This window comes from Corvus kubaryi, unplaced genomic scaffold (assembly GCF_017639235.1).
Source record: "Corvus kubaryi isolate FWS band 111438036 unplaced genomic scaffold, C.kubaryi_AGA036_p1.0 133, whole genome shotgun sequence".
Taxonomy (NCBI): domain Eukaryota; kingdom Metazoa; phylum Chordata; class Aves; order Passeriformes; family Corvidae; genus Corvus; species Corvus kubaryi.
In genome coordinates, this window is record NW_024580667.1 from 29,371,325 (window position 1) to 29,385,422 (window position 14,098).

The 14,098-nt window shown below is 37.5% G+C and overlaps 1 protein-coding gene across 10 annotated transcripts in view; it reads right to left on the reverse strand.

Annotated features, from left to right (window-relative positions):
- OCA2 (OCA2 melanosomal transmembrane protein) overlaps positions 1-14,098 on the reverse strand; it is a 191,536-nt gene that overhangs the window by 78,834 nt on the left and 98,604 nt on the right. For all 10 annotated transcript variants that reach the window (XM_042041185.1, XM_042041217.1, XM_042041190.1 and 7 more), the window contains 3 exons: positions 5,282-5,429; positions 3,820-3,877; positions 2,317-2,425 (listed from right to left, as the gene is read on the reverse strand). In XM_042041185.1, the coding sequence (XP_041897119.1) occupies positions 2,317-2,425; positions 3,820-3,877; positions 5,282-5,429 (315 nt within the window). The remainder of the gene's footprint in view (positions 1-2,316; positions 2,426-3,819; positions 3,878-5,281; positions 5,430-14,098) is intronic.

Genomic DNA, 14,098 nt, shown 5'->3' on the forward strand with positions numbered 1-14,098 from the left:
AATAGTGGAATTCAGGAAACAAAACTGAGGACCTGTAAATTAATGGAACCTGTAAACCTATTAGTAGTAGTTTACGGGTTCTATTAATTTTTAGTAGAAATTATGTGGTGTATGCTTTAGTAACATTTATTCATTAATCTGACAGGTTTGCCATGAATGCAGAACAGGGAGAAATTATACAGAACACATACAGCCCTTATTTACTTTCAAGGTTGTTATTCAGCTACTGGATAACAGAAACCTACACTGCCAAGCACTCCATTTGTTTTCACTTATTTTACTGGCATAAAACAGGACAAAAACAAACTATCAATAGTTACTATGTTTCTTCTAGCATTGACTCCAACTCCTTTGCAATTTTGAAAAAATATCAAGAGCATACACATCAAGTGCTGTTTAGTCTTTCATGACTGTCTGGCTTTTCACAAACTTTTAAAGATGTTGGGCTTAATTCAAGAAGGCCCATATGGTTCAGTGTCACTTATCTGAGACAGAAAAGTAAGGGGTAAATTGGCAGTGTGAAGGCCTTTCTTATGTTCTCAGCCACCATGACTTCAAATGCCTTCAAATATTTTCAGCTTCTGCATTTTCCCAGACCTTATGAACATAGCACTTTTGGTGTTATAATACGTCAGTATACCTTTTAACTTCTTAACAGACAATAATCTTCATGGGCTGAAATTGCCCATTTCCATGGCAAATAGTCTGTCAGCAGCAGATATGGGAGGTCTTGCTCACAAACTGATCACCACTGTAGAGCTATAACTGGCTCTATATTTTGCACAGCAAAAATGTGTCAATGTAATATCTGTGTATATGATTATTGAGTTATTCATTATGAGCTATTCCTCTTCAAGACTGCTCCATCTTTCAGCCACTGAGATAGAAGTAAATATTGTGTAAATTCAGATGGCGTGAAAAAAACATGTATCTAAAATTCCATAATCTTGAAGAGCTCAGCAGCCAATAAAAATGTTTTCATTTTTTATTGGTCAATGCACAGGTAGGTTTTATGACTGTCTTTCAGTTAAATGTGAGATTTGATTTGGTTCTGTTTTCAGGATGTGTGGAGCTTTTCCTCACGGAGATATACAACTAGCTGTATAAAAACATCCACATATACATCTATATATAGAAAGTATGCATACAGCTACTTTCATTTCACCCATATATAGTGTCCTGTTGGGGAAGATGGAACAGGAAAACCTTGGAAATATGATTGCCTGACAAAAGATTTTGGGAATATGAAAACTACAGGCAACATCGAAATGAAAGCCACTTTTGAAATACCAGGTCTTAGTTACTGAACAACTAGAAAACAATGGTATGGCCACTGAAGTAATCCCCTCTTGATGAAACAATACCCTCTGCTTGCAAACAGGTCCAAGGGTCAGAGCAGACCCTACTAGCTCAGCAGAAGGGGTCCAAAGAGTAGTTTTTAGAAGTTAAGATGTAACACTCTATGGTAATATAAGGACTCTTATAGGCTGTATGTAAATGCTATAGGATTTGTATCTTGTATTAGATTGGTTAGTGACAATTAGAATATTCAGTACAGAAGATGATTTATTGTATTGTAACCAGGACTTCAGACTTTCTGATTCTCTCTTCTCTATTCCTCTCTTCCACTTCTACTCTTACTTCCACTCTTGCTCTTACACCCTCTCTCTCTCTCTCACCTGCTTACTCTCTTGGGCCTGCTCAGAGCTGAGTCTGGCAGCTCTGAGCAGTGCCCCAATACCCACGCCCTTTACAATAAACCGACTGTGTCCCAAGACCTGCCTATAGAGATCTCCATCCGTCTCCGTCCCGACCGAACCCGCCCATTAACCTACAGTGTCCTCCAGTTTTTATTTTGGGAAATGAATTATTATGGCGATATAGTAATGGAGACTGTAAATTATACAAAGAGCTTTCTATACTTAAGAAATAATGTCAAACTGCTTCTTTGTTCTTCCATGGAGTGATTATTTTCTGATCTCTCTAATGCATCTTGGTCATTCACTCAAACAGTGCAAATGATGCCAAGGTCAAATTGACTCATTCTGTAATGTTTAGCCAGCTCATTAGTATTGGAAAGTCCAGAAAATGAAGTCATGAGCACTCTCTCTTATTCCTCCTGGGGTAACTGGGACGTGACTGAACTTTAAAAACCTGTTCTTCTTTTCCCAGAGAAATTGCTGCTTAACCTGGTAGAATTGTGAGGATAAGGACATATGAAAAACAGCTTTCTGAAAAGATCCAGACTCATAAAGATATGACTGGTTTTTTCAGGGAGGTTGCTTGTTTTACTTAGAACAAAACTAGGAGACTTACCGAGATCTAGGTAGATGCCTGGAACAAATGAGTTCAGAAAAAACATAAGAATAACACATCCCAGCACTGTCAGACATTTGATGAGAAGAATTTTGTCTGTTATTCTGTGCTGGAGACAGACAGGAAAATAAAATTAATAATTGTATTAAACAAGAAGCTATGTATTATGCATAGAGTTCAGAAAAGCATGTGTGAAGCACAAACTGCTGTTCCTGTATTGTATATTCCTCTTCAGCATAAAAGACAGAACTACAAGAATAGTTTTATAGGTGTGCATCTTATGCATACCTGTACAAAACCATGAGTATGTGGTCCAACAAGCTTTAAGAGATACAGGTATCTAGCAGTTGCTGCATACATTCAGCTGTATTGAGTCGCCCCCTCCACAACTTCACGCCAGAGGGAGAAGTAGGGTTGAAATGCAGCTCCAACCACAGAGGGCATTCTGAGCACTCTGTGGTTTTGTGATCCAGGACAAAATGACCCTTTTTTTTTGGGTGTGCTTTGAAAACCTATAAACTACCCTAGAGGTCAAATCTTTCACACCTCTTGTACAACTCTCATGGACATGCCAAGCCCTTCATCTCTATGGAGTCTGTACACCTCTGTGCCCAGCTCCTGCTTCCCTGTGCCAATATCCTTGTGCCCTCAACCCTCAGACCCAGTGCTTTCCATCGTGTCTCTGCTTTCACTACCACCCCAGGGAATCAATTTCTCTCAGACCAACTTTGTCTCTTGTTTTACATAGTTTAAAGCTCTACTAAAACACAAGTCTCCATTCTTTAAAAAGTTTGTCTCTTATGCAATGCCTTGAAAGAGGTGTAAAGAAAATCTGTTGGTTTGCTCTGGCTTGGTGTGACACCTAGGACAGGGTTCTCCCAGTCAAGGACATTCACCCCAAGGAGTCCAATCAAGGACTTGAGCTCTCAGACACAGGCCTGATTCATTAGTGATGGCAGTGAGGTAGAGTGATTGCAACACTTAGATAATTAAATTTAGGAGACATTAATCCCACTACAGAGTGTACATCTTTTCAGTTCCAGCATAAAGACTTAGGCAGTACTAACGTGTGCACAGCTAAGAGAACAGGATTTATCAAGTGGTTTATCCCTACTTGAATAATAAAAGCAGTAATGTCACAAAGTGCATTAAATTAGAATCAGAATTGGGTACACTAGGAAGACTGTATTCTATTATCATTCATCATGGCTACAAGCAACTTATTGACACCTCCTGAACCTTTCTGGCTATGGATTAAAAATCTAAGAAAACACTGCTGAATCATCAGTTGATTCTTTAAGTTATAGTTTTCTAAGAAACAAAAATACAAAACCTTACCATGTGGTTCAGTAACCTTGTCTGACCAAGAAGCCAACCACCTTGGCTGCTAACTTTTCTGCTATCAGGAGAGTTATTAAATTTCCATTAGATTTAAAGCACTATCTCTATATAAAGGCATAGCTTCATTTACATGAATACTGAAAAAACCTGCCATCTACTTACTCTTTTCTGGAGTTCCTGGATATTTGTTTCCCAGTTTTTATCTTCTTGTGAAATTTGTCTGAAAGAAAATGACACCTACTTTTTTCCAGAGTGAAATCAGAGCTCTGATTGTTGGAATTAATTCCTCTCATCACATATACATCACTTCTTTCCCCATGTGGAGCAACTGATACCACAAAGGAGTTATGTATGGTCTTCTTACATCCAGCAGCAAAATTCCCATGAGCATTCACTTAAGACTCCGCTTTTGTAATGGGCTCCACTAATACACAAACCCTTCTGCTCATGAGGAAAGCCACAGGCTCCAGGGTACAGACCTCAGTATAGAATATGGCTATCTGCAATATGTAGTTCCCTTAATAGTTTCAGGAGCTGATGTGTGTGGCCCACTGTGATACAAAAAGGGTCGTGTGCTAACATCAGCAAGTCAGAACACATATGTTTCACATTTGCATTTTATAATGAAGTTCGTAAGATCCAAATAACACCACCGTGTTATCGGCGCAGTCAGCCCTCCAGCAAAAAGCCTTGGGCTTTGCAGTTCAGGAGCACTCTTGTTAATGCTAATGAAATTTTACATTGCTGTAAATGTGCTGAAATGGAGGAATCCTGATTTTCAAGATTAAATATACAATTTTTATTTGTACTTTAGAAGGGTCTTCTTTAGAGTATCATAAAGTCTAATAATCTCTTAAAATCTTTTGAAAAGGAGGCAATTTTAACAGCCTTATTTGTCTTGAATTATTAGCACCATCACTCAATTCAAAATACACAATATCAGCAAAAATTATGTAAACATATTCTTATTACTGGAATAGTTTAAGAAACCATATTTACATTTTCTTGCTCAAATTCTTTAACAAGGTTATTAATTCAAATTAATTATTCCAGTTTCACTTTAGTCAATTAACATTCAAAATATTTATACTGCTATTCTCAGTCATCAGATTCCATGGCATAACATCTGGTTTTGCCAGAATCTAAACTAAACAAGAAGTTTATGTAAACTTCTTATATATAAAATATGTCTGCACTCCGGTTCACATTGAAATTTTGATTATGAAATAATTGTAAAACATGCAACTAACTGGTGAAATGTTTTTCAAACTCACCCATTCACTGAAGACAATTTGAATTTTTCAGTTAAAAAAAAAGAAACTATAGTGTCTTACTGTGCTGAAGCCACAACTGTAAGGAAAAGTGTAGTGATATATTTGTGATCTTTTTAAACCAAAATCTGCCTGAAATTCCTAGGCCTTTAATTTTGGGTCATATTGATAAATATATTTTCCAGGCTTTACACATCAGTTTTCTCCTAAAATACTTTGTGTTTTACTGAGTCTGAGAGTGACTTTTCATATCTGCCCCAACATCCATCTGATCAAGACAGAGCTAGGAATGCAGGTCTCGTCCCAGTGAAGATACCTGAAAGGGGAGGTGGGAGACATTGGGCCTTGCTTACCTGTGAAACGTCCTCAGCTTCTTCCTCAGGAGCATCTCCAGAGTCAGCACCTTCTGCATCAAGAGGCATTTCACAGCAGTCTCCTCTCTGCTGGCTGGGTTAATGCGCTGAGCTGTCAGCCTCCAAACATAGATCTCATGTTTCAGCTCTGAAAAGAAGCAAAATTGCTTCAATGTGAGGTCCAATATGTATGAAACCAGAGATGATTAAAATATGCGTAATGTACTCTGGACTCAAAGGTGTTAAAATTATTGGGATGGTTTCCCAACAAATTTCCACTTAGGAAGCTGCTTTTGTCATTCCTTTTGCAGAGCTGAAGTGAAGGAAAAAGAAATAGGAATTTTTCAAAATTTTAAATAAATGAACCACAAAGTCCTTTTTCAAAGAAAAAGAAGTATTGTCATCAAATACTTGCAAAGGCCTTCAACAAGCTTTAGGGCTAAAATTGCAGCACATTCATTTTTCAACAGAAAATAAACTGTCAGTACACATTATTATACCGCTAACAGATACTTGTTCCCTGTGCAGTTAGGAATTACAGCAAATGTTCCTTCATGGTATTCAGAATAGACAGCATTTTTCCATTCACTCTATGTTTGTACAAGCAATCTTATCTATTTAAGGCAAAAGTGAAATTTGGCACTGTCTTATAGAATAGTGTTTAATAGTATTTTAAAGGTTTCCTGAGAGGATTTAACTCTCAGGCACTGAAAATATGTGTAAACACAGTGACCATCACTTTCATGCTGACCTGGATGATACCTGATCCTGTGGAAGTTCAGACAGACTGATTAACACTTTGAAATTAGACTCTAGAATCTTGTCAGAAATTTCAATCCTTTTTGATTATTTTTTCCCTCTAGTGTTGAGGCCTTGGAGAATGACCAAAAACCACATGTTCCTATTCAAGAAGATTGTTAAACTGGGCATGCCAAAAAAACCCTTTGAATTTTACAGGAAATCACTAAAGAAATAAAATCAGAATATTCATTCAGAAACTGTCTGTGCAACTGTTCCCCATTGAAGCAATGGGATGTTTCCTCACCCTTCTTTTCTGTTCCATTCAAATTTCGTGTCATTGAAGACAATATGTCAAGAATTCAAGGGCTTATATCTTAAGATCCCTGTTCAATCAGCAAATTGCTCTTGTTCTGAAAATGAATGTGGAACTCTTTATATCATGTAAACAAACTATAAGAATTATTTATTTTAAAAATTATTTTGCTACATAAGAAAAATTTAAACACATTTTGATGTAGGCAGTGATGTTAACATTTTATGCTGCAACTCTCTAGAGGGTGATATCTGCTATCAGAGTACTAAACATGTTTAATTCCCCACTTTCCTTTGCAACTAAGTATTCATAATGATAACACAGAGTGAATCTTCTAAAGATTGACCACGAGAAGGAATTAGACTCGACAAAGCTCAAACATTTAAAAGCAAAAGTGTGTCCCGAGTCTGCATGGTTGACACAGAAGAAAGGGATTTGAACAGCAGTTGACATACATTTTGTATGGTTTGTGTCTACAGATCTGCACACATCTGTCAACTAATTTTTACAGTGTAAGTCCAGAATATAAATTCACACTATCAAAAGCCCAGTGACCATTCTGGGTATGACAACTATAAACAACTATATAAACAACTAGTACTCAGCTAAAGCTTTTCTTCCAAGAAGGGGATTCATACCCGAACCAAAAATACCAAAAATATCCCAAATCTACCACTTTCCTTTGTAATATATTCAGTGGTGCTTGCCAGGAGCATAATCTGGCACAAAGTTACATTACAATATGGATAGGTCTTGCTTCTCAAAGGATCCATATGACTTCTGGCCATCATTTATTTTTGTATCAACATTTGTGACACACAGATATAACAGCAGTAATTTTCCATTCACAGAGGAAAAAAAATCCTTTCTATACTGCATTCTTATGTGATTTTTTAGTTAATTGGACTGCAGATTTGCAGCTGTCATCAGTCCAAGGGAAAGAGTGTGGTTTTGGTTTTTCCTCTGGCAAACGCTCATGAAGGATGAGCATCCAGTTTGCTGTTCTACCTCCCTATAGTTTGTCTTTTCTGCAACAACTTTTCTGATGACATCTGTTCATCCTGCCATAGCATTTCTCTCCATCCTTTCCAAATGAAATTTCACCAAGGGTTTAGCTGATAGAGGGAAGTTGAATCATTCACCAACTAAATGAGATGCAAGTACTCCACAGTTATTTTCATACAGAGAATCTCTATCTTTTCTCCTTCAGAAAGAGGCAGCTATCATCACTGTATCTGTGCAGAATGGAAAGCAGCATGACTTGTGTTGCAAATTCCTGTTCCACATCTGAAATGACCTGGGGCTCATCTCCAGGTTGAGCAACATTGGGCCAATGCTTTGAGATCTACATTAAAAAAATATGCGTGTCTTCACATGGCTTTGATCATGCCTTTATGTACAGCAAGTGCATGCCTGATTTTTCAGTCATTAGTTTTCTAAACATCCCAAGGATGTGAACATCTGACCTTCTGTGGAGTTTACTTCAGAGCAAACTGTACTTGGAAAATCAGAACAGTTGATACATATTTTACACCACAACTCCTGTTGCAGTAGTGATTTGTGAAGAGGTTTTCTAGGTCATCCCACAGAATGTTTCTAGTATTTCTCTTTCATGCACACTCTTATTGCTAATAGCCCATCACAGCATCAGATGATACATATTTATTAGCAGTAGGGCTTTTTTTAAAGGAAAAATAATGCAGAACCTTGAAGTCAGCAACAACAATTAACACGGCCAAAGTCCTTCGGGCCTTACTATACTCCTCCCATTTCATACTTGCAAAACCATTGAGGCAGCAACCCCCAGAGTTTGAGAACATCTGATATTTTATGACATGCTGTGTTACACATGGACAAGGGCATAATGTGACTGCAGGGTCTTATCAATCACTTTGAAATTATGGCCAAGAGAGCACAAGGGCAGCATTTGGCTGCCACTGAATAGAATCACAGGATAGTTTCACATTCTCTTTCTATGTCCATAAGCTCCTGTCCCCTCCTCAGATGAGATCTAAGGGTTATGTTTCACCAGAGTGAGCTCTCTCCACTCACTTGTCCAACCCAGTCCGCAGGGTTTTTGCAGGGTTAGCTCTATGTGGATGAGCCTTCTATCCAATGTAACCGCTGTCAGGTCTATTGCTATTAACTGACATGGTGAGTCTGTAGCACAGCAGTTTCTCATTAAAGCAGCTAAATTAACATTCGACTGCAACCATAGTACCAGTAGCCAAAGTGATAGAAGCAAAGCTAAGTTTAGTATGCAGTGATCTGGAGCACAAGAAGACAAAAGAGATGCAACTCAGTCAGAAAATTTAGCTCATTATGATACTAAAATCTTTTTGAATGTCATACATCCACATACAGCCCATGAGGCACAACAGCAATATAACTAGCATTATTATTTCCAACAAGAAAATAGAAAAAAACTCCATTTCCAACAAGAAAATATTAATTTTTATCTTAGTTATAGGATCAAATAAAGGATCCTCAAACATGTAAACCCTACGCTGCTAATCTGTTCTGATTTTGTCATTGATCATATTTGCCATGGAGACCACAAGTATTACATCCTGGACCCACTGAGTTTAACAAAATTTCAGCTGCTGACCCGGATTGTGGCAGTTTAGAAAAATTTTCTGCATTTTAGAAAATATTCTTTATTTGAAAACTGCCTATTATTTCTGCAATCTGGCATTTAAGAGTCAGATTGATTTTCACTTGAGTAATCACACATTCCCTCCCACCCAGCTGCCAATACCAAAGAAGACATCCTCAAAAACTGTGTAATTAATTCCCAGTCTCAGAATCTGAAAAGGCCAGTTTTGTTAATTGAAGATACTCAGAAGAGCATGACCAACTTTGATGAGATGACAAGAACTATCATTAAATGACAATTTTTAACTTGCACATGCACCAACTACATAAATTATCTTTTTGCAAGCAGCACAAGTTTGCACTGTTGGGCTGCATCTAACAACATTCAAAGCACGTTCGTCTGAATATTTGTTTGGTTTTTTCCTCCACATGCTACTGTAGCTTAACTATTTTCAGTAAAGTCATTCTTTTTCTTAGCCAAATTCTCAGAATAAGAATATTTCTGTTTAAATATTAACAGTAATGTGAATTAAGTATCATGAATTCTAGCTTAACTAGTAACAGTAATATCTATAACCTTTAATAATTATTAAATCCTGATATTATGTAACCAATCCTCTAAGCATTATTAGATGGTGTCATCTCCATTTTGTAAGAGCAGAAACTAAACCCAAAAGGTGAAATCCATGAGTAGAAAAAATTCACCTTGAGGAATACTCCAGATCAAACACTCACACCTCTCTCCCAGAGGCAGCACCCCCCAACAGGACACAACCATGAGGATCTAAATCTAGAAAAACAAACAAGCAAAAACAAACAAACAAACAAAAACCCCCAACATATTCTTATCTTTATTCCTTTGAATAGTCCAGTTGATCAATAGTGGATAAAGGTAATCATAGGTATAAATATTGCAGAGTCTTCAAAACTACAACAAAACTTGTTTTGCCTTATTCAGCTAAATACATGCAACGGAACACAATAAATGTGCCGATGCTGCATAAAGCAGTACAGAGAATTCATATAAGCTTTTCAACTCAGTCTGACACCTGAGGCCTCTTTTGGTCATAGAGGCACCTAATGCCAGCTCTGTTACCCAGCATGGGATTGCATCCATCACAGAGGAATTACAGGACATCCTCATCCCTGCAGCAGAGCACCTGGAGCCTGGGCATAAAACCACAAAGCTCAGAGGGTGTCACACACCTAAATTTACCCACCATGAGTTATCTTCCCAGCAAGCTGGAGCAGGCTGCAGCAGGCCCAGGAAAGAATCTACAACATTACAAGCCTAACCCTAGTTTTATAAGGGAATAGTCAATTTAGTATGGGTATGATGGTCACATTGGACTCAAAAGGTGTAATCCACAGGTATTAAGGAGGGTTAGGTTTCTCATAACGTTTCAGGATGGTTGAGAAAGATACACGTTACTCTTCAGTTGGTTTATTACTGAGCAACAGGTGGGATATCTCTCTCTCAGGTGACATGGGCTCTGTTCTCTTTTCTGGGTAAGTCAGACTTTAGAGCCACAAACTTATTATAGTGCTTGTGGGTTTGCCCCTCAGTTTCCTCTACTGCAATTCCCCATTGTTTAAAAGCAGGAAGCTGAATGTATTTAGGTTCTCTGTGTGAAGGAAGTCAAAATTCAAGTATTTTGAGCATGTGTTTATCTAAAATTCTACTTTAGTTTGTTTCAGAAAATTTTTCTCAGGTGTGAAATCTAGAAAAATAATTCCAGTATACTATCAAATAATTTTCATTCAGACTGCCAGACTTGCCAATGAAAACCAATTTTGCTGCTGTCTTCCATTAAACTACAAGTCTTGCTTAAAAAAAACCCACTTTTAAATTCACTACACTCTGCTCAAAAGCAAATAGATACATTCCAAGCACAAAACATTGTGCACAAAATATAACTACTGCTGAAGTCCTTTTAATACCAGAAAAAGTGCCGCAAGCCACCACTTAGAGATGGTATTCCCAAGGATAAGGAAAAAAGAACCATGAAAAGATACACCCTCAAGAGGACAATTGTCTTTTGGAATATTTCAAAGGATAATGCCTCTTCTAATGCTTTTAATAGGACAAAATGAAGAGCAAAATAATGAAGCATACTTCAGACCCACCATAACATTTATCAGTGGTTTAGAAGTAAAAATGGTGACTAATACATTGAACACACTTTGATAAATGAAAATGGCAGAACAATTAAAAATCTGTCAACTTTACACTTGTATTTGAAACACCATCACAGTGAAAGCTTTCTGCAGCAAATAAACACAGGTAATGTGTTACATAGAACTAAATAGTTCTTTTAAGCTCTGTCTTAAAAGGAAGATCTGATGAACTTGAGAGCCATCAAAGTAAAGTGAAAAACTTTGTCATAGCTTCACTGAAACAACACTGTTAAAGAAAAGTCCGTGTCTTGCCAACCACTGTATACCTGTGCAATCCTTTCACAACTGAGGTCCGTATACAAAAACAGAGGGGCACAAATGCTGGAAAAGAAACAGGAGCTAGCATTACCTAAGTTTTTACCTCCCATCAGTGATTTTTCTGTACTCATTCCTTCCATGACAAATGTGTATAATAAATTGTCAAGTGCTGCTCTGTTGATTCAGAATGACACTATATTATACCTTCTTTCTGCATAAGACAGGTAAAGTAATATTACAGCTGCCTTCTTGTGATGGCTACATTATCAATGCACTAAGCAAGTAATATGAGATTGTCATATTCTCCTTGTTTTGCAATGTCAGAATACTATTTTTATCATCTGAAGACAAGAAGAGGCAGTTCAATGTTTTTTCTCTTTCCAAGGGGAACACTCTATCAACTCTAAAGCAGTTCAAAGGATATATACAGGAATTAAAGCATAAAATTATCTAAAATATTTTAAAATATAAAAATCTTTAATCTGTGGCAATTAAATAACTACAGCTCTCATCAGGAGAGCTATTGAAGGTGCAAATAATAAAAGACAGCTTTTGATTTGCATTTTTAAACATAAAGTCATGGCCCTGGTGGATCCTGATATATTATCCAAAAAGGAGCAAACACAGTGTCTGAAGGGACATCAAGACTACCTAGTTCATTTGAGACTGAAAGTCTTACAGTTTTTACAAATAAAAGACAAAATATGTACCCAAAAGGTATTGTCTTAGATTCCAAGAGCATTCATATGAAAGCTGCACCTTTTTGTTCAGCATGCTAACATCCACAGTAGGAGAGTTAAAATGTTAACTATTCACTATTCAGTGTTAATGTATACAACTGGATTGCAGAGAAGAGAGAAAAAGAGAACACACAAAAACCCCACATTTTACTGTCCACATTGTTCTTCATGATTTAAAAACATTCCCCATGAATTCCGATGAAATCATCATCTCGCATGAGGACAGTAAAGTGCAGTAGAGTGCAGCCCCTATTGCAGAACTTCCCCCCAGATTTAGTTTAGAGTTGAATTTTTGAAAACATCTTGAAATATGCCTTTCTTTAGACATTACCGTCTTCATAATCCGCTTGCTACTTTCCTCTCTTGAACCAACTTCCAAGTGAGGGCAGGCCACTACTTCCAACATAACATGAAATACCAATAATGCTTTACTGGCTGTTAGTAAAGTACCTACATAGGTACAGATGCACCTCAGGACAGAGATTTGTCAATTTACTTAATTCAGCTACGTCACTGATGTACCTCTCACTGATTCCAGCAAGAAATGGTTCCTAAAGTTACAAATATGTTACTAGCTGAAATAGGCCTAAGGACTGTTCTTTGACCCCAAGCAGCACACATACTGATGTTACATTACCCCTTATCCTGGGTGCCCTCTGTCCCTCAGTGTCCCTGCAGTGTCCTTGTGGCCCTAGACATTATTATTATTTTATGTGGGCTTATTGCATTTCAAAGTGTCTGATGCAGTACTGGAGTTTTCTTGCAGGTCATCACAGTAATTTTTCCCCTCCTCCTCTCCCTTTTCTTCTCCTTGAGAACATCTGTAGAGCTACACGTGGAAGAAAAAAACAGATTTGCTCTATCATCTGGTTACCACATTTCCCATTGTGGGAAACAGCACTGTGTTTTTCATACATTAAGCACTTTACATATGACTATGATTAATTAGAAAATTCCTTCTGTTGTCAGCTTTACATGCTGACTCTCCTACTACCATCAGTATTTTCCCAGCTGCTGCAGACAGTGAGTTACACCAGAGGGAATAACGTGCTTACCCGTCTCCTGCTATTACCACTCCTGCTTAAAGTGTGGATCTCTCAGCCGGTGAAAAAATTGGAAAAAAGGGCCAAGCAACAAAGGAGAAATGGGGAGCTGGTGCCAAAGAAGTTGTGCTAGGAAAAAGCTCTTCCTCTCTGGCAAAAAATGGCAATAATAATACTTGTCACCAGACCGTGTACCACCCACTCTCCTGGGGATAGCAACCTTGCCAAACCCTGAGGTCCACATCTCCACAGCTTAATAGCTGAGACTTAACAGTGTATTGTTATGCTTCCCAGGGACTAAATAATGTATTTTTAACCCCTAAAGGAAGAAAGAACTTTGGTTTCAGGTTTTCAGAGGGGGAGTTGAAACAGTAAATTTAATTCCTCTTACACTCAGATATTATTTCCTTTACATATTCTTTTGTGAAAATGTAGATACATACATACTTTTTAAGCCTTCTCAGCTTACTCTTCTAGCCCTGGCATCTTTTGCTGCGTCACACAGAACAAGGAGCAGGTTTAACAGCTGAAAGACATGCTCAAAAAAAGTCCTCAAAAATCCCTTCATTCTTAAAAAAACATTAGATTTTCTCTCTCATGGATGAGTTCTTCAGAGTCTTTTTTCTTTTGTTAGCTGCCCCGCTTAAAGCCAATGCAGGTAGATAGTGGTTTCTGGGGAAAGAACAGGTATTTTTATTGCTGCAGAGGTGCTGCAGCTCAGTCTGAAAGCCAACAGATTAAAGACACTGGTAACATAGATAAAAATGTATCTTCATAATAAGAGCATTTTCTGGTTTTAAAATTCATGCTAATCCATTTTAAAAATCTGTATACTCTAAATCAGCAGAAAAAAAAGCTTAAAGCATGTAGTGAAGAGAGACAAAAAATCTGGGGAGGATAATATACCAATTAAATCTCACATAACTTGTTTAATTGCTAATTGAGGGCA